The sequence below is a fragment of the Rhinatrema bivittatum genome, chromosome 9 (genome assembly GCF_901001135.1).
Source record: "Rhinatrema bivittatum chromosome 9, aRhiBiv1.1, whole genome shotgun sequence".
NCBI classification, from domain to species: Eukaryota; Metazoa; Chordata; class Amphibia; order Gymnophiona; family Rhinatrematidae; genus Rhinatrema; species Rhinatrema bivittatum.
Genome location: NC_042623.1, coordinates 149050624 through 149074440, shown reverse-complemented (window position 1 = coordinate 149074440; position 23817 = coordinate 149050624). Strand labels below are relative to the sequence as shown.

The window sequence follows — 23817 nt, the reverse complement described above, 5'->3', positions numbered from 1 at the left end:
CATATAAGAGGGAGCCACAGGCCATTGCTGTTTACATGCTCAGTAAATCTAATTGATCAATGCTGCTGAGAACAAAATATATATCTTTGAAAACAAAGAGACTTATAAATTGCCTGAGCGCAGTGCATATTAGGAGCTAGTGTTATTTAATGCTCTAGTTTTGTTTTGGCACAAGATGAAGGCATGGAGCAGCACAAAACTAATAAGGATTGGAAACATTCAAAAGCAGGGGAAACCTTTTAAAGGACTTTCAAACAAGTTTGCACTGCGTTTCAAAGAGCACTAAATTTCTAGTGCTATTGAGGAACACATGCAGCAGAATTTCCTTAATATTAAACATATAACAAACATTTGCACCGCAAATTCCACCCTTTGATTTAGCCTACTTTCCCAAGGGAAAAAGGTATATGAGATGGCCTTGTCATTGTGTATACGGATATCTTCCTAATAACTATGGAGCAAATTTTCAAAGGGGTATGTAAAAATAGCACATGTGCACATAAATTGCATGTACTGACGGATATGCTATTTTATAAACATAGGGACAGTAACTTTCAAAGTGGTGGGCGGGTGCACATGTGCATGCCCTCATCGGCCTGCGCCCAGGGATGTGATTATTTTATAACATATGCGTATGTTATAAAATAGCCTGACCGTGCACACATGTGCGTGCAATTTTAGGTGGACGTGCTCCCGTGCTCACAAATGCTGCTTCTACCACGTAAATGGGGGATTTTAAAAGGCATATGCGCCAACGCCATTGCCCAGTTTACCAGTTCGTTCCTAGTTTGTCCAGGTAAGGGATATGACTTCCAAACCCCACTAGTTTAATCGCCTTCCTTCCCCCTGTTAGCCACCAACCTTTCAAGCCCCGCTGATCTGCCTAGAATTTTTTTGTTTTATAAATTACCCATCATGCATTTCAGAAGTAAACATGCGGCAGGGGACTCTGGCATGCATCAGTGTGCATAAATGTTTACATGCAAAGTTTAGTTCAAAACCCCAGAACACCCATACTCTGCCCTGACCACGCCCATTCCCTGCCCTTTTAAAAACGTTTCATTTGTGCGTGCAGCGGGTGACTTTTTATGCGTGAAAGTAAAGTTTGGACTTACTGACAAAGGTCCCGATTTACGAGCACAAGTCAGCCAATATTAAAACGCGTGCGTAAATGAAATTAACCAGTTTGCCAATTAGTCCACCAGTTTGCCCAGTCCACAGGTCATCCAGACCTTCCTGGTTCTTCAGCCTCAATTCCCCTCGGGTCCCCCAGACCTTCCCCCAGACCTTCCACCTTGTGAGGACTACACAATAAACTCATTTGATATCACTTCTGCCAGATAATTAGCAGGAGTAAAGATACACCAGTAAATTGGCAAATGAATGCGTGCAACTTTTAAAAGCTCAACTTTTGTATGTGTTTGCCCTACCTCAGAATGCTTTAGACTGCCCCATTTTTATGCACATATATATGCATGTGAAAGCAAAGATTTGCGAGTTTTTTTTACTTTTATAAAATATGGAATACGCGAGTAGAGGCTGCTTGCATGCATCAATACTAATTTTTACATGTGTAAAGATTTGAAAATTCATCTCTATAGGTGCATACTTTAAATACCTGCTGCTGTGTATGTATCAGATTTATGTGCATATGCTAAATTATTTTGCACCTAAAATATACGCGCACATGTTTATAAAATAAGTTTTAAAAAAAGCTGAATTTTAAAAGCCTGACGCGTGCCAAAATTGGGGGATGCACAAATATGTCAGGCTCATGTGTGCTGAGCAGATTTAAAAAGCCCCCCCCCCCCCCGGATACACATGCAAATGCACTGCACACACATCTCGGAACTTCTCAAAAAGAGGCGGGGCATGGGCATGGGCTGGGTGGGTCATGAGTGGTACATGGGCATTTCAGGACTTTAATTTGCATGCAAATACTTATGCGATGCGGTGTGCGCTGAGGCCTCCTGTCGCGTAACTTTACATCTGTTATCGATGCCGTTTAAGTAAAAAAAAAAAAAATGTAACAAGCCATTTCAGAGGGGTAACTGGGGGTTGTACAGTCTCTCAAACCAGGGGGATTGGAGGACCTATCTGTTAACTGGGTGAACTGGGAACAAACTAGTAAAACTGGTAAATATGTTGGCGCACGTTCCTTTTAAAATTTCTCCACTTACGTGGTAGAAGCGGGATTTGCATGCATAGGCACGCACCCACTTAAAATTCAGCACACATGTGCACATGGTCAGGCTGTTTTGTAACATGCGTGTATATACGCGCACGTGTCATAAAATAGCTATGTCCCGGTGCCCATGTGCTCCCGTACGCCGGTCTAAAAGTTACCATCAGAGCAAGCGTTTTCTTACAATGGAAATATTTGCACATACATTTGTGCGTACTTTCAGAACGGAAACAGGCAATGTTTTATAAACTGTGCAGCTCTTGCCCCACAGTTTATAAAATTCTAGGATAAATCTCCGCATGTCACCTTACGGGCGCAAATGCTGTATTGTGAATAAGTTTGAAAGTTAGGTTCCCTGGGGTAGATATTCAGCTGCTAAGTGGCTAGTGGTTAGCCGGATACCCATTTCTGGCTAATTTAAACGGGATATTCAGCGGCACAGCTGTGCCACTGAATATACCTGGACAAGTGTGGCTAACTTTAGACCTGCTCTATGGCGCGTCCAGAGTTAGCCAGTTTACTTAACTGGCTAATTCCGCTCCTCCCCAGGAGTGACCCAGCTAAATTCTAGCTGCACAATTCATTATCTGGCTAGAATTTAGCTTGGTAAGCCTTTTAAATATGCGGCTAAGAGATTTAGGGGGAGATTTTCAAACCTGCGCGTGGGCATACATGTGAACGTGCTACCAGGCGCGCGCACATGTACGCCCAATTTTATAACATGTGCGCGCAGGCTCACACATGTTATAAAATCGGGGGTTGGCATGTGCAAGGGGGTGTACAATTGTGCGTAGCCTTTTGAAAATCCCGCCCTTAGACCGCTAAATTTTCCATTATCTGTCTAAATGGCTTTTGAATATGTGCCCCCTGTATTTAGTGATGTGAATCAAAACTACATTACGGAAAAAGGAGCAACTCCTAGAACCTGAGCTAATAATGACAAATGTATCTGCAAGAAGTGCACTGGACACACCTAATATGAATATGCATCAGGATGAGTCCAGCCACACTCAGTTATTACCCCCACCCCACCCCACCTTTTGGCAAAGAAAATGTAAATTTCATCCCTCCCTCACCTGGCCGCTTCTGTCTCCACTTTCTTTTAAGCCCTGTAGGGTGGATGTGAGGTTGCACAGCAAAGAAAGCATTTTTCAACACGTTGATCCCTGGTCTCGATGAAATGATCAGCCCTGGTGAAACACAGAGCCTACTTAGAAAAAATCCCGATTTGCTTTCTTACCTTAGTGCATTATTGCAAAATTTTCTAATTGCTCTTTTTTGCTCGCTTTTAGCGCCGTCGGCCCCACTGTCCGAGGAAGGTTCCGACATTGATTCTGAACCCGATCTACCGCTCAAGAGGAAGCAGCGCCGGAGTCGGACAACCTTCACTGCCGAGCAGCTGGAAGAACTGGAGAGGGCCTTCGAGAGAACACATTATCCTGACATTTATACACGGGAGGAGCTGGCACAAAGAGCCAAACTGACGGAAGCCCGCGTGCAGGTAGTAACTTTAGAGGACGCGGGCACTAATAATGGGAGAAGGAATGTGAAGGTGGGATAGTGATAGCTCTTGAGGAATTCCGCATGCTGCCATTCATGGTTTCGTTGCTATTGGTGATTTCCCATAATTACACACTGAACACAAGAATATTATTGTTACTGTTGGATCGCTCGAGGCATAGATAGTTAAAGTGACTTATCTCCAAAGACGCACTGAAAGTTTGTGGCAAAGCTCGGCTTGCGACCTAGTGGCCCCAACCCTGCCCTATGCTTTTTAACCTTTGTGTTGTATCTCTGCCCCCAAAACATGTTTTGATTATATCTGGACATTATCATTTCATGTTTTTATCATTCAGATTTAATAAGATTGAATTTAAATTGCTGGGTTTTTTTTTTTTGTGTGTGCTATTGTAAATTTGTGATCAAGTACAGGGGAGGAAAGCGAGTAACTGGACTGATAGTGCAAACCATTTTGCTGGCAAAACAACACTGCAACATGAATGCCTGGAATGAATAATCTCAAAATGTTTTTTTAAGATCAACATATTTAATTATACAATTTCTATTCTGTCTACAGCAGATTACAGATTACAACAGATTACAACAATAATATACAGTAATAAAACAGACAACATACAACATACATTAATATTTTAAATGTATCTTGTACTTACATCATATGAGTTTTTGAAAATTTGATAAAGGATCCAATAGACATAGAAAACTTTGAATATACCATTAATTCACTAAAGGAAAATTTGAAGTGAGACAATTTGAAAGTTTATGGGGTAACTTATGAATTTTCTTACTTGCAAAAAATACCATCCTCTTTCTCTAGTGTGTGCACAGCACTGTGGAGTAGATTTTAAAAGGTCACGCGCGGGCATACATGTGCAGGTGTGCGCATGTTATCAAATCCTGGGTGTGGAAGGGAGTGCTGTGCACACACTGGAGAAAGAGGGTGGTATTTTTTGCAAGTAAGAAAATTCATGTTACCCATAAACTTCAAATTGTCTCACTTCAAATTTTCCTTTAGTGAATTAATGGTATATTCAAATTGGAGCAGCCTGAGAGGGAACTTCCCTTCCCCCTAGCCTGACTTTCCCACCCCTTCCCCTAACCTTTCCCCCCCAGCCCTACTCTAACCCCCCCCATACCATTATTTTACCTTTTGCGTTTGCCTCCGGGCAGGTGCAAGTTGCGCGCACCGCCAACTGCCGGCGCGCGATCCCTGGCACAGCGGCTAATATGGCCGCTTTTGAAAATAGGCCCGGCGCGCGTAACCTTTTTAAAATCCGGCCCTATATTTTCACCTCAAAATTGTACTTTCAAGTAAAATCATGGCACTCTTGGAAAGGTTAATTGATAACATTATGTATCTAGCTCTCTCTGTATCTAACCTTTCTCAAAATAAATTCAAATGACATAGAGCCAGACGTGAAAGTGTTGGATCATTTTATAACTAATTTAAAGTAAAAAAATCCAAATATTATCAACATCCTACTAGTTTTTGTTTACCATATAGGATTTGGTTCATTGAGGTTTTTTTTACCCAGACACAATGGGAGAAAAACTTTGGTGAATCAGGCACTTAAATAATAATGTTTATAGGGTACCCATCATCCATGTATTCTCATACTATAAAGGCAGTTTGGATGAGATTGGGTATTTGGCAGGGCTGATTTAAGAAATTTTGGGGCCTAATGCAACACCAGATTTGGAGGCTCCCGTGTGCTCACAGTCCTAGATCAACATTGCGGATGGATTCTTGCAAAACATGATGTGAATCAAAACTACATAATCAAAAAGGAATTACCACTAGAACCTGTGCTAATAATGACAGCTGTATCTACAAGAAATGTATTGGACACACCTAATTTGACTACATATCAGGACAATTCCAACCACACTCAGTTATTTCCCCAACCCACCTTGTGGCAAATAAAATTAAGATTTCATCCCTCACCTGGCTGCTCTCATCTTAACTTTCTTTTAAGCCCTACAGGGTGGCTGTGAGGCAAAAAAAGCAAAGAAAGCTTTTTTTCTTTTTAGTCCCCAGGAGGGCGGAAGTAACAATAAAAGTGTGATGTAGGCAAAAGCGATGTAAGGAGCATCAGGAGGTATATCTCACCGTCGCTTTGTGGTGGAAAAGCACTAAACTAAACAACAGTTGGCCCGTTTGGTGCCCCCAGGAATGGCAGAGCCTAGTGTAGTTGCACTGTTTGCTATAGCCTTAAAGGGAAATTTTAAAACCCACACATGGGTGTCCATGTGAATGCGGTTACCAGTGTGCGCACACAAACGCGCTGATTTTATAACATGCACGCATGTTATAAAATTCTCTGCCCTCGTACACACGTGTACCTGATTTTATAGCGGTGAGCGTATGTGCGCGTGAATGCCGACTTGCGCGCGTAAGGGGAGGATTTCAGTAGATGCGCAGGGCCACGCGATAGGCCCTTTCCCCAGTTCCCTCCCAGTCCGCTCCAATAAAGGAGCGGACTGGCAAGGAACTTCCTAAACCCCCTAGCTAACCCGCCTCCCTTTTCCCCTATCCGCCGTGACCCCTAAAACCCTGCTAACTAACCTAATTTTTTTTGTTTTATTACTTACCTGCTCTCCGGAGCAGCAGTAACTTGCGCAGGCTGGTTGGCTCCCGGCACGCACTTCAGCGGGAAGTGCCTAATGGCACTGTCCCGGCCCGCCCATGCCCCACCCCCAGCCCACCCCTTTTTCTTCAAGCCATTCTTCAGCGCGTACCGGGAGATATGTGAGTGGCAATGGGTGATTGAAAATGCGCAGTGCATGCACAGTCTGGTCACGCATGTATCTTCCAGGATAGGTGTGTGTAGACCTTTTAAAATTACGCTGTTAACCTGCAATAGTCATTCTTCTGGCAAAAAATGTCAAGCAAGAGAACTTAACATGGAGAGATAATCATTATTTTGTTCTCTAAAGCACTGAGAGCATATGCATTGCTCCACTAAATAAATATTGTTACATCATTAGAGGAATACAATGAAGAATCACCACAAGTCTTGCAGGTAGAATAGTTAAGCATGCTTCCTGCCCCCAAAATGCTTACAGTCTTAAGCTGGATGGTGGAGGTTATAAAAACTGACTGTCCTCTAGAGTGGATAATTTAAATAAATACAAGATTAAATTAAAAAAAAAATAGAAGAATGAGTCTTCCTACTCAGGCCAATGGAAAAAGGCAATTTCCTAGAACAACCAAGGATGCTAATCTTAGGAGACATCAATGTTCTTATAGATAAGCTATAAGAAACCCTCCAACACAGAAATTCCTGACCACAATGGAAACCATAGGCTTAATCCAACTTGTAAACAGACCAACATACTCAGCAGGATACACACTTGATCTGGTACCTGCACCACACTACTTCTCAAAGGAGCAACCTATAAAAATTGTACAGGTGAACAAACTCTGCAGTACAGACCGTAAGGCTACCAATGAAGTAAAGGCAGCCTACTTTACAATAACAATCAATCAATCAATCAAACAAACAAACAGAGAATGCTCCTAGAGAGTTATTCCAGATTATAAACAAATGCCTGGGATCTCCCACTCTCCCCCACACCCTCCACCCTCTCAACAGAGACCCATTGTAACAACCTAGCTGAATTATTCATAGACAAGATAGTATGCATCTGGGCTGACAGACAACGGAGCAACAGGAAGCCTCTTACAAACACAGCAACCTCCTCTATAGCACTCACTAAGAAAATTCAGCCAACCACGAGAAGTAGATGTGCATGCTGTCCTCGCTACTCTCAAGCAGCCACCTGCTATGATGACCCCTGTCCACCCTGGCTAATCAAACAAGCTAAATTTGGATTACTTCACCACATCCAAATCATCATCAATCCATCTTTAGCAGAAGCACACTTGCCTAACTATCTAAAAAGAGTGTTATTAAGGCCCACCTTGAAGAAATGTAACCTGGAACCAAAGAACCCAAAGAACTATCAACCAGTCTCAAAATTCTCTTTACTAAGCAAGATCATTGAGAAGGCAAACTAGCACAACTATCTTATTACCTACCCTAGACCCCTATCACTTGGGCTTCCACCAATATCACAGCATGGAAACCATACTAATCCTTCTGTTGGATGACTTCTGACTGCTTCTAGATTGCAGCCAGTCAGCATTACTAATACTCCTAGATCTCTCAACAGCCTTTGATACAATAGACCACATCCTTCTCATCACCAGACTAAGCTATCTAGGGGTGTCAGGTCAGGCCCTCGGCTGGTTCACTTCTTTCCTATCTGAATGCTCCCATACTGTAACCCTCAGTGCAGCCTTCTCTAAACTCTCTCCTGTGGGGTTCTACAGCTATATGGCTCCTCGACAAAATCATCAGAAAGATTCTACTCCTATGCTGACGACATACAATTACGGTTTTGCCCAGTACAAACTTAGACTTAACTATTGCCAGCCTCATCAACTGTCTAGTGAAATTCACTTGCTGGCTGCACCAGAACAAACTCTCTCTGAACCCAAGAAAGACAGGAATGTTATGGATTGGGAAGAAAGAATGCAATTACCTCATCCCAACTGCCTCTCTTAATGGAACAACCTTAACTCTCAGCTCTCAAAACCAGAGTCTAGTGTTCATTTTAGACTCTCAACTTATCTCCAAAACCCAGATTCAGTTGGTATCCAAAACTTTTTTTTCCCATCTCTCTGCCAACTCTGTCATCTATAACACTCCCTGGAGGAAAACACCATTATTACCATTAACCAAGCATTGATAATCTCTCACCTGGACTATTGCAATGCTCTCTATACTGGAATCCTCAAAACCTTGAACCACAGCTTTCATCTTATACAGAATGGTACAGCCTGCATGATAACGAAGACAAAGATATTTTAACACATAACCCCTGTTCTAAAAATCCTGCACTGGGCTCCCAACACTTCATCGCACAAAATTCAAATTACTGGCCCTGGCCTACAAAACACTCAAAGGATGGCAACCAACCTGCTTCACGAGATTGTTCATCCCCTATACACCCACATGTTATTTACACTTGCAGTCTCCAGAATGTCTGGTGGTGCCCTCACCTAAAACCATGAGCAGTTACGAGGAAGAAAACCTTTGCAAGCTCAGTCCAAACACTATGGAACTCCCTGCCGCTCCATATTAGAGTGGTCCCAGATCTCCAATCCGTTAGGAAGTCAGTGAAATTCTTGCTCCTTGAAGCAGCTTTTTCCATCAACCAGTGACACAAACATTATAAAAAACTTGGCATAACCTTAAACCTCCTCACCAAGACTGTCTGCAGAATTCAAGGATATACCCCTGTACATAGTTTCTAAGAGCACTGCATGTAGAACCTTAAGCTGCTGATAGAGGGCAGGACTTAAGGACTTAAACCTCTGTTTATAGCGCCTAATATTTTGTGTATGTACCTATAGGCCTTTGATAATCCCCTCACCTCTTACTTGATATAACCTACTTTATATAACCTAAGTAGCTCTTATATTAGTTAATTAACCTTTGTAATCTCCTTAGCTAATTGGCATCCTTCAGTCTCTAGCATATTATATTTACATACTAGTCCTGAAACCACAGCAGCTGCTATAACTATGGAACCTCTTATTTTAACCAATTGTATTGCCTGTAACATGCCTTGAACTCCATGGCTGGAAAGGTGGGAAATAAATAAATGATGATGATGATGATGAGAGAACGACATCAGCTTTGAGTATCAAGTACAACAGGAGAATGTTTGCTCACTGAGGCTATCTGACTGCAGGGTTCCCATTGACTAGCATTTGAAGACTTTTTACTTTCAGAAACTTCTAACAGTAGGTCTGCAGAAATAATTGACTTCCAAATATTATTCATTTATTTAATAATTAGAGCACCCTTATTAAATTAATATGTTGAAAACACATTAGAAGAGTTTTAAATATGGGTATGTTCTGACTTCAAAATATTAGAATTTAATTGAATTGAACTAAAATCGGAGTTCCCACAGTAGAATATGTTAAAATTTAATCTTTATTCGACATGCATTAAAACATACACAGTGGGAATCTGAGAATAGGATTTGGGGATTGTAACATAACCCGCTGCTGGATTCCAAGTTCTAGTCTGTCTAGCATTATTATTATTATTATAGAATATATATTATATTATTCAGACTCAATAACAGCAGTTTCAACTGTTCATTGAAACTGTGTGTGGCCTAAGCATCTTGAAGTTTATAATATATAAATACAGCAGAGTTTAGAATGGGTTAATATTATTGTTAGGGATGTGAATCGGGCTTCAGACGATTGAAAATATCGGACGATATTTTCAAAATCGTCAGAAATCGGGGGCTCCCCCAAAACGATAGGAAAACCCCACAATATTGATCGTGGGGGTTCTCTTATCATTTTGGGGGAGGGCGGGAAAAACGGCACACAAAAATAACCCCTAACCCTACCCCGACCCTTTGCTTCCCCCACACTCCCAACCCCCCCAAAAACATTTTCAGGTACCTGATGGTCCAGTGGGGGTCCCGGGAGCGATCTCCCGCTCCCAGGCCGTCGGCTGCCACTAATCAAAATGGCTCCAATGGTCCTTTGCCCTTACCATGTGACAGGGTATCCGTGCCATAGGCTGGCCCCTGTCACATGGTAGGAGCACTGGATGGCCCGCGCCATTTTTAAAGATGGCGCCGGCCATCCAGTGCTCCCTCCATGTGACAGGGGCCAGCCAATGGCACGGATACCCTGTCACATGGTAAGGGCAAAGGCCATTGGCGCCATTTTTATTAGTGGCAGCCGACGGCCCGAAAGCGGGAGATCGCTCCCGGGACCCCCACTGGACCATCAGGTACCTGTAAAATATTTTTTGGGGGGTCGGGAGGGTGGGGGAAGCAAAGGGATTAGTTTTAAAGGGTCAGGGTGGGTTTTTTGTTTATCGGCTCGGGCGCAGCCAATAAACAAAACCGCGATCGGGCCCGATGTAAAAAAACCCACATGTGAATCGGAACCGGAATCCGAACCGATTCCGGTTCCGATTCACATCTTTAATTATTGGAGGGCAATTTTATTATTATTTAATTAAATTTTATAGATTTGGTGCCAGTGATTTTATCAAGTTATGACATCACAAACTAAATTCACCAGCCAATCACAATGCTTCATTTATCCATTTGTAAGCATTTTGGAGGTAATTTTTAAAAGGATTTACACACATGAAAATGACCTTGGGGTAGTCGGATTGTGTGGACAAAATTATGTGTACGACTCAATTGTGTGCATACCTTTTCCCGCAATCCCGGTAGGCATTCCAGGGGGCGGAGCTGGGGCAGAGAAAGCATTTACCCACATTTGGCCTGGTTTAAAAAAGCATTTTCATGCTTAAAATAGGATTTTACAGGTGCAAATGCACTTTACTCGAGTAAGTGGGCTTTTGAAAATTACTACGATAGTATGTTACATTTACATATGTAACTCTTTTGAAAATTACCTCCATAGTTTAGATTTTCAAACGTATACATGGAAATGTTCACAGAGAAAGTTACACCTGCTCTGAAGCAGCTGTAACTTCCAGCACATATGTGTAGGCACATATTGGAACAACCTGCACATTTTCAGAGTGCATAATTCTGCTTTGAAAATTTGTGGCTAAAGTATAGGGGATTTTTTGTAGCTGTAGGTTTCAGCCCTCTACAGGCTATTTGAAAATTGCCCTCCCCAAATAGTTATCAGTGTACATTTAAAAATGCAGAATTTTTTGTATTTCCTATCTTGGATCAAATATAACAAGAATTCCAGTATTTGGAAATTATCTTCTTTGTATAAATTATGCTCTTCTTTGCTCTCCTCTTTTCTAGTAAGGACAATTTGCTGAGAAATAGCTTTCAATGGGGAAAGATAATTACTGTAGCAATATCTTAAATGGAAGAATACTGACAAGTCCTAATGTGGATACTGAAAATGGCATAAGTCAAGCTACTGCATTGTATCTAACTGTCCATGACAAATTGCCACAATTTCAAAATTGCCGCTGATTTAAAAATATAAATCCAGACTGCTTTAGCTTTGAAGGCAAATGCATTCTAACCACTTAAAAGTTGTTCATTTATTTTTCTAAGCCAGTGACCCAGAGTTAGCCAAAAAACAGAAGTCTCTCTAACATAACAGCTGTCTTAATGTGGCTTTAACCCTGTGACTCCCTCACATTCCTTATGGCTTCCTCAGTTCCCTGGGGACCCATCATGTCTTACACTCTACTGCTATGATCTATAGTCTAACAAATTCCCTAGAACATCTAACATATGGACCTTTTACTTTACCCAGCATGGGACAACAGATAGCAGTCAATCAATGATTAAAATACCAGAAGAAATCCGTGTTTAATGCTGGCATCGTCTTCAGAGAGGTAGCGGCTCTTCTGTGGCACATTCGCATCGCTCCCTAACACAAACAATGGAATTGACCATCATTTTACTCCAGATATATGGCTGAAGCTAGGCTCGGTCTGGTTAGACCATTCAAATCACTGCTGAACACTCTAATGGGGAGGTGTGGGAAAGACGAGAGCTCGTGGACCTAAGCAGGAGTGGAGAAAAAAATACTTTCGTGTCTGTGCAATAGATCTGGATTTCTGCATTTGTTTTCTTTTGGGGGAAGGAGAGAGGCAGAAGGGGAGGGAAAAGGTGAAATGTCCAGGAAGAAATAAGAACAAAGCGACACCTCCAGTTTTTTTCTGCCTGATTTATTGACCTTTTCTTGACCTTGTGATAAAGAAAGGTCAATAAAGAAATTGTAGATAATAACTTGAATTTGTTTTGGCCTCAGCAATTCCTTCCTTCTTTGAGCTCAGTCAGAACCGGTGCTGGGGGATTTTTCCTCGTATTTTAATTGACCCTCCTAGTGAGGACATTGCAGCAATGATCTTGAGGTGAGGAGCCATACACCAGGGCTCTTTGGTGATCCTCTATCATGGGCTCCAAATCCACCCACGAGGTATCAGTCTAAACAATGGCCATGACTCCCTCCCCACTGTAGTGGTAAATGCTGCCTCAGCAGCATCCCCATCCCTAGCCAATCCAAGATGGAGGAGGACCTAATCTGGGAATCAAACTGGTGACCCTACATATGGCCACGGGCAATATTGCTACTGAGTCACAGAGCCAGCCCGAATGATACCTCTCAATTGGGCTAACATAATATATTTCTGACTAGCTTTTGAGGATCTTGAATGTAATGCTAGTTCAATAAATATGTATATCACCTATAGCTTGCTTCTGGACCTTTAATTTTTATATACCTAAATTGATCAACTGGGCAACTGCATCACTCTGTTCATGTTAGTCTGAAATGAATTTAGCCCCTTTGGACCCAGGAACTAAAATTAGCAATACTTAGGGGGTAATTTTCAAAGACACAGTTTTGGAGCTGAATTTTCAACGGATTTACATGTGTAAATGTAACATACTATTGTAGCAATTTTCAAAAGCCTTTTACACATGTAAAGTGCACTGACGTGGATAAATCCTATGGACAATTCAATGGCACATACTGTAACAATTTTCAAAAGCCCACTTACATGGGTAAAGTGCATTTGCATGTTTAAAACCCAATTTTAAGTGTGTAAATGTTTTTTGGAATCAGGCCATATGTACGTAAGTGGCCCTTTGAAAATAGCCCTGGCATATATGCGTATAAAAGTACTCATGGAACATGGTTTTGTGTATACTTTTATGTGCATACTAATTAGGCATTTACAGGGGTAGAGCTGAAGTGAGATCCCACGAGTGGGAGAACATCTGAGCATATGTCTCCACACGTACCTAGTACAACTCACAAATTTTCAAAGTGGACTTTCGTGCACATTTAGTCTAAAGTCTGGGGGTGCTTTTTACTCACAGACTAGCTCTACACAGGCTACTAAAAATTACCCCTACCTGTGTATAAGAAACCGCCAGCTTCTGGAATGAATTAATTTACCAATTGCAAAGTTTAGTAGCAAAAATAGTAAGGGAATCATTAACAGTAATCCAGTGTCCGCATTAAACAGAAAGAACTATTGCTGAAATGGAGACGCTATTTAGAAGTCAGCAGCACCAGAAATAAGGTTTTAGTTACATAAGGTGGGAACATGCAGCCTAAACTTTTTTTATAGCTTGTTGCAAATCAAGATGGAGTAGTGCAAAACGAAGTAATACATTAAAATTCATGATCAGGCTCCTGCAGTCTACATAATTATATTTATAAGGAAATCGAGACTTGAGATCATGATGATTTTGCTGGTAAAAGTGTACTAAGAAAAACCAGGGACAAGCTTGCCCATGCAAGCTGAAGCAGATAGTCACTTTAGGTAGAGAAAAGCTGAAAATTGGAAAGGCAGCCTATATTTTGGTTTTTTTTTTTGGATGAGGCAACAAAAGTTGCAAAGATCAAATAAAAGAATTAGGAAGTGACAAGCATGCCAAACAGATTAAAAATAGATTCTGTGTTTATAATCTATTTTGGATGTAACACATAAATCCACATGGAGGAAGGAAAAAAAGCCATATGTGTGAAACTAATCAGCTGGCAGGAAGTTTTTGCAAATTATAGGCAAAAGTTGCTGGATGTTGATGTTTTTTCCATTACCCTATTTCTGTGCCATCAGTTTTCATTGTGTCAATGAAACCAATTCAATAGTTAGAATATAAAATTATGACTGCATCATATTCCTTGCCTATGTGCTTTATCCTGAAAGATTATGAACGCCAACTGTATCCCATTTCTGGTTGCTTGCGTATGCATTCTGTAAAATGCAAATGAAGGCCATACTGCGCTGGGAGGAATCTGGGTAATCTCCTTTCCTCAACCTTTCGTTCTCTCTCATCATTTTGGTGTAAGTAGATAAATAATTGAAACCTTGAGTCCGACCTGAGGGAGCTGCGCTGTGCACTGCATGAACGCTTCTCTATAAAGCCACTTCTCATTCCCTCTTTCCAATGAAATAAATAAAATTACCACACTCTTATGAAATGGTTTCCATCCTGTGCCAAAATACCTTTTGTTTCGATGCAGAGATTCTGTCTGGCATTCACAAACATTCTGAAAAGGAATAATTTTCCAATTTGTGTTTTGCTGGAGGAAAATCTTATGTATATAGAGTTGTTAGTCTCATTAAATATGAGCTGTATTAAAGGCACAAATAATATAGGACTGACGAAAAACTGGAGAGGGGACTAACAAGAGGGTCATTTTTAACAACTTATGAAGGCTGAAGTCTGCTCTGCAGGTACAAAATCCCTGCAGAGTTTAGCTCGACTTATCAAAGCGGACTTATGGACGTAAGTCTGCTTTGAAAACCTCCAGGGATGCGCTACTAGTATATGCATGAAAATATGCGCAGGAAATTACACCTGCTTCTGGGCAGGTGCACCCTTCTGTGTGCACATTTGCACGCAGACTTTTGAAAATGAAAAGCATTCTCGTAAAGGCTTCCACACCCCCAATCCCACTTTTCCACGTACAGCTCCCCGGATAGATTTCAAAAGCTGATGTACACATATAAACCGGGGGTTTATGCGTGTAGATCCTTTTGCAAATTATTCAGAAAATCATTTGTTACAGAAAAAGCTTTTTTCTGTAAGAAATGATGTGCTCAAACCTAACTTGCTCTAAGGTATAACCATTGTATTACTACTACATGTTAAGATTTAGATATTCCTTTTTTTTTGTACCATTCCCAGGTTTGGTTTAGCAACCGCCGTGCAAGGTGGAGGAAACAAGCAGGTGCCAATCAGCTGATGGCTTTTAATCACCTGATCCCAGGGGGGTTTCCCCCTGCAGCTATGCCAGCTTTGCCAACCTACCAGCTATCTGAAACCTCCTATCAACCCACCTCAATTCCACAAGGTACAGCGATGGCTCAGACAGAGAAAGGCTTCCAGTCCAACTACCCAATGGGCTTGCTTCCTGAAAGAGTTTTGTCATAGATATATAAAAAAAAAAAAGGGAAAACACCTTTCGAAAATAATCCTCCCTGGTATCTTGCTGTCTCATATATTGTGACAAGACAATGACTACATTAGACCCTGGGGTTTTCATTTGTTAACTGTTCTCTTTAAAACAGCGCACTGAACATTTGAAAATCTAAACATGCTGGTTTCATTATCATTAGTGTTTGATTTAAGATATCATCGCTTGCTCAAACCTAGTGTACCTTGCAAGTAGCAAAGAATGCTGAGGATGCAGAGAGAGCCTGATCACGTGACATTTTCTGCACCGGGACGGTTCTGCTTTGATAACGACCATCCCAGTACACTCTGGTTCTTGCACGCTTCATTCCATTGGTAAAAAAAAACCAAAACAAAACAGCACTTTGATTTCCAGGGAGTTTTTGGATATCAATAAATAAAATAAATAAGGCAGACTGAAATTAACTCTCTGTTCTGGTCAGTCTGATATGTTGTTTTCTTTATCAGCTAGTTAATACTCTCATGAAAAGAATGACCTTGCAGTATGTCAGATTTAAGAGCACAGGATCACATATTGTAATTTTTAAATGCTGCACTTTACTCAGAGAATTTGTCCTAATCAAGGACTAGAGGAAAGGGGATTTTTAAACTGTGCCTGTCTTTCCTTTTAGCTGTGTCTGATCCCAGCAGTACTGTTCACAGACCTCAGCCTCTTCCTCCAAGCTCAGTGCACCAGGGCAGTCTTCCTTCTAACCCGGAGAGCAGCGCCGCGTACTGCCTCCCCAGCAGCAGGCATGGATTCTCGAGCTACACAGACAGCTTTGTGCCTCCGTCCGGGCCCTCAAATCCCGTGAACCCCGCCATTGGCAATGGTCTCCCACCTCAGGTCAGTCCCTTCCTGGCAGACAGAGGCTTTGCTGTGTACCAGAACCCAACAGTCTGTCACCTAAGGCAAAAGGAAAATGCTGCCAGATTTAAAAACCATAATATATTCTTTATGCAAGCCACATGAGTTCACCTTGCCAGTTGCCTTTTTTTTTCTATCTGGCAGCATCAAAAGCCATAGTTTAAGCACTTAGTTCTAACTGCTTTTGTAAGTGGTCACATAGACTTTGGTTCCTATTTTCAGAAGAGATTTTCCGTAGGCACAGAATGGAAGAAAACACGGTTTGAAAACAAGGTCTAGTTTCCAGTCAGTTGTCAAGCTTTGCATATGCACCACTGGTTTTCCCAGAACCCTTTCCTGAATTATAATGCTGGGTAGGTTATACAGTATGGGTTACTTTTTGAAACAATCATGGTTACCTCCATAATCCAATGTGTAAAAAAACCCAGCAAAGTGTAGATCAAATAAGAGAGGATGACTTCTCGCTTCTATAAATGAGTGTGGAAATTAGGAGAATTTATTACAGTTTGCAAATATGCAAATACTTTGAATGCTGTAATTGTTTTTCTAATTTGCATTAAAGTATGAGATTTTCTTGGGAGATCCTGTTAATAAATTGGCTTGATAATTGAGTGTCAAAAGGTTGAATGAATTTCCTACATGTAGCAACCCCATGAAGCTGGCATTATTAGCAGTTGCCCGGATATAGTCTGTGTGAGCTTAGCTCAGGTGTCTAGGATGGTGTCCACGACATTTGAGGAAATGTCATAAAAGTGGGCACAATCTATAATTACAATCGGGCATCTCTTCAGAGTTGTGAAGGAAAGTTTTAAAGCTTTATCTTCCCTTCCTCCTCTTTCCTTCTTCTTGGTGGCTACATAGACCAGAGGGAAGCTGAGAATGACACAAATGAAAAGTGAAAAGACAATTATACTCAATTACACACTAATCACTGACTATCGCCACTGCCTAAGCAGTGAGAGGGCACTTTAATAGGCAGAAAATGAGATTTTAATGGCACAAAGGGTGGTCAAAATAACAGCTCACATATCTTTGCTTCCTTGGTTTTCTTCGACTTGTGGTCTGCAGCTCAGGAGCCCAGTTACTGGTTTCTGCACCAGGGTGATAACTCTGTGAAGCTGGAAAGTTCAAAGCGGACGAGAGTTGAAAAGAATGAATAGCAGAGGCAATGAAATAAACATTTTTGCCCTAAGGCAAAAGTTCATAAACCCTTTTTTGTAACAGTAAATGTAATTAAGTTTTCTATAGCACAAAGTGAGATATTGAACTTTATGTCTTTAAATCTCAGTAGGGGAAAAAAAGAACATAAAAACAACTGAATCTTTTCCCCAGACTTTAGTGAATCCTTTTGACTTGAAGGATATAGAATCCTAACTGCAATATCTAACAAAAATGCCTAACATTAGAGAAAGTCTCATTTTCAACACATTACCTCGTGATAACATTAATCCTGCAAAAATCCTTTTCAGCCTAATTTACTGTCTCTATTTGACTTTATTTTAGATATCATTACACTAACAATTTATTTTAATTTAATAATAAAAATATTCCTATATTTAATCTCTGTAGAGATGTTATTGTGCAATAGGTTATGGTTGGTTGCCAGTATTCTTTAGAAAAATAAAATAACTAGATTATATAAATAGTAACATTAAATTAATGTACAAAAATAGTATATTAGATGACTTACTCATCATAGCTATATCAATGTATCTGTATTTCCATACATTTTATTTTTGTTCGTATACTGTGAAACACACTTTCCTTTTCACAGTAGTTTGGAGACAGAATCATTTTCTGTATGTAGAGGGTAATTTAAACAGGAGATATTTGATCACTTTTGTTTCTTACTTCAGTTACTAGGCGAATGTCAAGAGAGATTTGTGTTAGTAGTGACTGAAAAGTCTTTAACAAATTTTGATAATACTGTGTACATAGGACATTAAGGAATATGAGCTTCAGGAAATGAGGAATAAGGCGTTCCCTGTAATAGGGACAATTGTATGGAACAAGTTAGAAACTGGAGTGAGAGAAGTAACATATATTTCTGAACACATAACTAGGTAGAATGACCGAAGCGATGCTTAAGGACAGTATTATAAAAATGTATAGGTACAGTAGATAAGAGGGAAGACCAGCATGGACATACTGTATGCCATGTAAACTCTTTTATCATCAAGATGTGCTGAACAGGTTGATAATCATTTGCCAGTTTTCACTGTCTTAGTATATATTTCACTGACATATTGAGACTTCTCCCCTCTTTCTCCTTTTTATTATTTACATTTATTAAAATGCTATAGCAAATGTAAAAAAAACAGTATAACACTAAACATTAGATATAATAAAATCATTTTATAAGACAAAGAATAAAAAGAATATATATACCATCAACATTATTTATAATTCTATGATCTTAAATTCACTTTTCCCTCATGTTATTCAATTGCTCTTGCTTTCATTTGCCTCCAACGTAAGCATATAACAATCTTCCAGTAATAAAAGTAAAACGTAAACTGTGAAATCTTTATATAGTTCACTTTAGAGACCATTTATATACATATCTACTAATTCTTGAAACATACCAAGGACCTAAATTTGTTCCAGAATTTTGAAAGTGTTCAATGAAAGGCTCCATGTTAATGGCATTGCTGCATCTTTTTTCTTATATTCTGCTGAGCATACATCCCTCTCCCAAGCCTCTTGTAAGGGTTTTTAAATGTTGATATTCTGCTTGAAAGCAAGGGTGGTAATATTGGTCCTTATGGGCCTCAAAAAGATCTGGTTTTCAAGATATATATATTTGCATAATTTGGTCTGAAAATCAAGTTGCATATTTTGGTTACCCTGAAAACGTGACTAGTTTTTTAGCTTTCCTTGCCTGGAGTTATGAAATCAACACACACCTAATGTTCTGCAGAAGTTGATTTAAAAATGAGCTAGAATTCTACACTAAAAAGTATAAGAACAAGATATGGGGTAAAGCACAACAGCATACTTAAGAAAACACACGTCTCCTATAGTATTAGATGACTACCTCTCTGTAAGTTCAGTAAATCTTGTTTTGCTACTCATTCAGGAGCTGCTTATTATATTTTTATAAAAACTTACATAAACTAAAAAATGAGTAACATAGAGAAGGCCTGATTTCTTAATGCTTTTCTTACATTCTGTATCTCCTAAAGGATTTTGGTCCTTAATAAGTTTAACATCCTTTTGGGCATTCTGATCTTACATGTGAGCCTAAGTCATATAGTAAAAGGATGACAGACTCCATTTTCAGTTAAAGCTTTTAAATCTGTTCTATATATGGGGTACCCGAGAGCTCAGTGCTGGGATCAATTAATGTCAACGTTGTTATTAGTAGCATTATTGGGAAACTTGAAGGAAAATATGCTTGTTTGCGGATGATGCAAAAATCTGTAACAAAACAGACATTCTGGAAGGGGTGAAAAAAAACTAAAGGGGACTTGAAAAAACCAGAAAGAATGGTCAAGTGTTTGGAAAATGAGCTTCAGTGCTAAAAAGATGAAATCCTGTACTTGGGATCTAAAAATTCATTAGTCACATGTTAATTTGAAGGACAAGAACTCAAAACTGTTAAACTACAGAAATAAAGGTTAACAAATAAAAACATAACCCCCCCAAAAAAATACAAAAAGAGTAATAGCTTTTCCCAGTTATTTCATTCTTCCTCAGGTCAGACTAGAGTGAGAAACAGGAAAGAGCTCTAGGAGTAATCATCTCAGTTGACCTCGAGCGAGCCAGTCAATATAATGAAGGAACGGGGAAAACTAACAATATGCTTGGTTGTATAAGTAGAGTTATGATCAGCAGGAAACAAAAAAGAGGTAACATTGCCTTTGTATTTGTCAATAGTGAGACCTCGCCTTGAGCACTGTGCTCAGTTGTGGAGACTTTTCCTTTGTAAGAACATTGAGAGGGTAGAAGCAGTTCAGAAAAGGGCCACTAAAATAAGCCAAGGTCTGCAACACCAACCCTACAGAGAGGGCTTAAGACCCTCAAAATGTACTTGCTGGAAGAAAGAAGGGAAATGGAAGAATATGATGGAAACGTACAAAAATGTGACAGGTTTCAATAAAAATAAGGTGACATTTTCCAGAGAAAAGAACATTCAAGTGTCATGATCTGTAATTGCAGGGAGGAAGATTCAGAGAAAAAATAAGAAAATACCCTCCTGAGAGGGTAGTAGATGCCTGGAACAACCTACCAGCGAAGGTGATGAAAATGGGATTGCCCCTCGACTGCCCCTTTTTTACATGTGTATACGTACGTGTGAAAGTGAAAATACGTGCGTATTTTGGACTTTTATAAAATACGGAATACACAAGGAGAGGCTACTTATATGTGGATCTGCTAATTTTTACATGCATAACATTTTGAAAATTCCCCTTAAAGTGTGAATAAAGAAAACATAAGCTAGTGACATTGTAGACCATTGTAGCCAGGTAGAAACTAATAGACCTACAACTCGCAAGAAACTAATTGGGTTGATGCTGGCAGGTTTGTAGTGACTGATACTGTCCAATATGGCCCCAGGGAGGGTGACTGACAGGGCCATAGCCTTCTTAGTTTTGGTAAATGTTTACATATTATAAAACTTGGTGGTAGGATATGGGTGATAGGAGGGCTTAGGAATTTAAATATGTCTACCCAGGATGGGAAGAGAACAAAAATTGACTTGGACAAAGAGTGGTATCCTACAAACAGTCAAGCTTCTATAGATGGCAGCTGGGATATATCCTTTGTAGTGTAGACCAACATAATTGGGCAGACTGAATGAGCTGAGCTTCATGGTCTTTATCTGCCATACTCTATCATGTTACTCTTTTGTTCATGTAAAACCAGTTTTATCACATGAGATAGCTTATAAAGTTTAGTTTATGTTGGACTAGTACTATCAATCAGTCAATCTATCTATCTATCTATCTATCTATCTATCTTTACTGTAGTAAAAGCCCATCCAAGGACATGGAAATACTGTGACATGTAGGAAGTACATAATTGAGAAATAGTGGTAGTAGAGGGTGCAGGCTGAGCTCTGGTGTATGGTGTGGTAGTAGAGAGGGAACTGGACAATTCAAAAGGAGAGAGGGACAGAGCTGAAGAATACAACTAGAGAGGGGGGTGAGCTCAGGTTCCATATGTGGTGGTAGAGTGTGAATTGGATAATACAGAGAGAAGAATGGATCTGGGGCGTGTAGGGTGGAGCTGGAGAATATAGGGAAGGAGAGGGGTGGAGCTCATTTGCCATATGTGGTAGTAGATAATGGATTGGACAATACAGAAAGAGAGGGGGTGGAGCTGGAGAGTGGGGTTAAGCTGGAGAGTGGGGTGGAACTGGAGAGTACAGGGAGAGATGGGGCGAAGCTAAATTTTCATATGAAAGAGAGGCAGAGTTGGGACTACAGAGCAGGAGGGGGCAGAGCTTAATTTGCACACTGGTGATGCAGATATGGGGTAACTTTTCACTTTATTATAGTTAGATTATTATCTCATGACATTGGATTGTGATATTTACTTTGCAGGACTGGCAAAATTCACTCAGTGTCATACCAGGTGCAACATGTATTGCATCTAAATTAGCATCTTTTTTTCTAGAATAACATATCAGTCAATAGTTCTAAAACATTCAGATGATTTAAAGCAAATGTTTTTATATCTGAAGAGAGGCAGTAGAGAATAGATACTGGTGGCTATGGGCTAATTCAGGAAGGAAAAGGCAGTGCCTGAGTTTGCATTTTAGCAATTCTGAAAAAATTAGGCCTTGGTTTGGTATTTTATATCTTTATCATCTTGTGTTTTTAAATGAAATGCTGGCCAGGTGAGGTCCCAGCTAGCTGTTGGTAACAAGGCCACGGGTCCCCTCTCATCTCATTTTTGTTTATCTCAGGGGTGTGTATGTGTGTGTGTATGTGTATGTATGTGTGTGTGTGTGTGTGTGTGTGTATGTGTATGTGTGTATGTGTGTGTATGTGTATGTGTGTATGTGTGTGTATGTGTGTGTGTGTGTGTGTGTGGGGGGGGTGAGTCACATCTTTATGGTGAGAGCAGTTGGTTGCGGGTTCTTCCCTGCCTTCTTTTTTCTTGTGGGATTCGACTCATGCCTGGAGCTAGGAAGGCCCCCGAGCCCACTGGGGATAGGGAAAAATCCACAGTACCTGAATGTAATCTGCTTTGAAATGCCTGAAAAGTTGAAAATAAATCAATCAAATGCAAAACAGTAAATAAATAAACCAATGGGAAAGGGCCATATTTTGCCTCTTTACTAAAGAGGCCTATCGCCAGCACACTTGGCTTTTTTCCTTTTCGTGCTCCAGGAATTTCCTTCTCCCTTCTGCCTTCCCTCCCTCTTTTGGATTGTAGGTTATTTTTATGTTTTGTTGCAGAGGGTTAACCCGAGCCCTTCTTAACCATTAGGCAGTTTGGTTGGTTTGTTCTGGATGCTCTGTAAGCAATGTTTGCCATCCCAAGGGACCCCCTGTTGGGCCTTTGGAGGAGGTGACCCGGGATATGGCCGCTGAATGCTGGTGAAGCCCAGGAAGCTGGGGGTCAACTGTTGGAAGTTTTCATTTGGGCTGTGGCAGTTACCACCCCTAGGCAGTGGGCATGGAGGCAGGGTGTGAAGCATTGTACTATGAAGATGATGATTGGCATTTATGTAAGTGTTTGTGGCTTGGGTTGTCTGTCAATAAACTGTGGCCCTGCTGATTCCATATTGTTGTGCTGAGGGTGCAGGAGAGCAGGAGCGGGTCAGAAGATCTCGGATGCCCATGTTATAATTGTTAGGATAGTTACCCTTTGAGAATTCAATTGAAAGAAAATTATGTTTTCTATTTGGATTACATTAATTTTATTCCTTAGAATTAAGAAAAATATCTAATATATTTTGTTCTTTTTGGCAATATTTCACTTGGTGAGTTGTTCAAAGCATTGATTAGAGGGAATGAATGAGCGGGGTGAAATCTCTGTTTTCCTAGCACTTAGCATCTTAAGAGAAACGATCTAGTCTGTGGATCTCATCAGAGTGATTGTCTTCATCTGTTACATCTGGTTGAGTCTTCAACTCTTGAAGAGTTCTATGTTATAGACTTTAAAAGGGTTGCTCATCATAGGAAAAGGACAGTGATTAATGACCTTAAGTCAAGTTACTAGCCTCAAGTTATGTCATTTGTGTTTTATATAGAATGCCTAGCTTGGTTAGTGGTTTTCGAATAATGTTAAAAACAAGATTATTGAGGTTCTAACATATATA

The 23817-nt window shown here is 40.3% G+C and overlaps 1 protein-coding gene across 2 annotated transcripts in view; it reads left to right on the top strand.

Moving 5' to 3' along the window:
• The window catches only part of PAX3 (paired box 3), a 141878-nt gene that overhangs the window by 101567 nt on the left and 16494 nt on the right, over positions 1 to 23817 (top strand). For both annotated transcript variants that reach the window (XM_029616167.1, XM_029616166.1), the window contains exons 5-7: positions 3478 to 3686; positions 15407 to 15572; positions 16306 to 16520. In XM_029616167.1, the coding sequence (XP_029472027.1) occupies positions 3478 to 3686; positions 15407 to 15572; positions 16306 to 16520 (590 nt within the window). The remainder of the gene's footprint in view (positions 1 to 3477; positions 3687 to 15406; positions 15573 to 16305; positions 16521 to 23817) is intronic.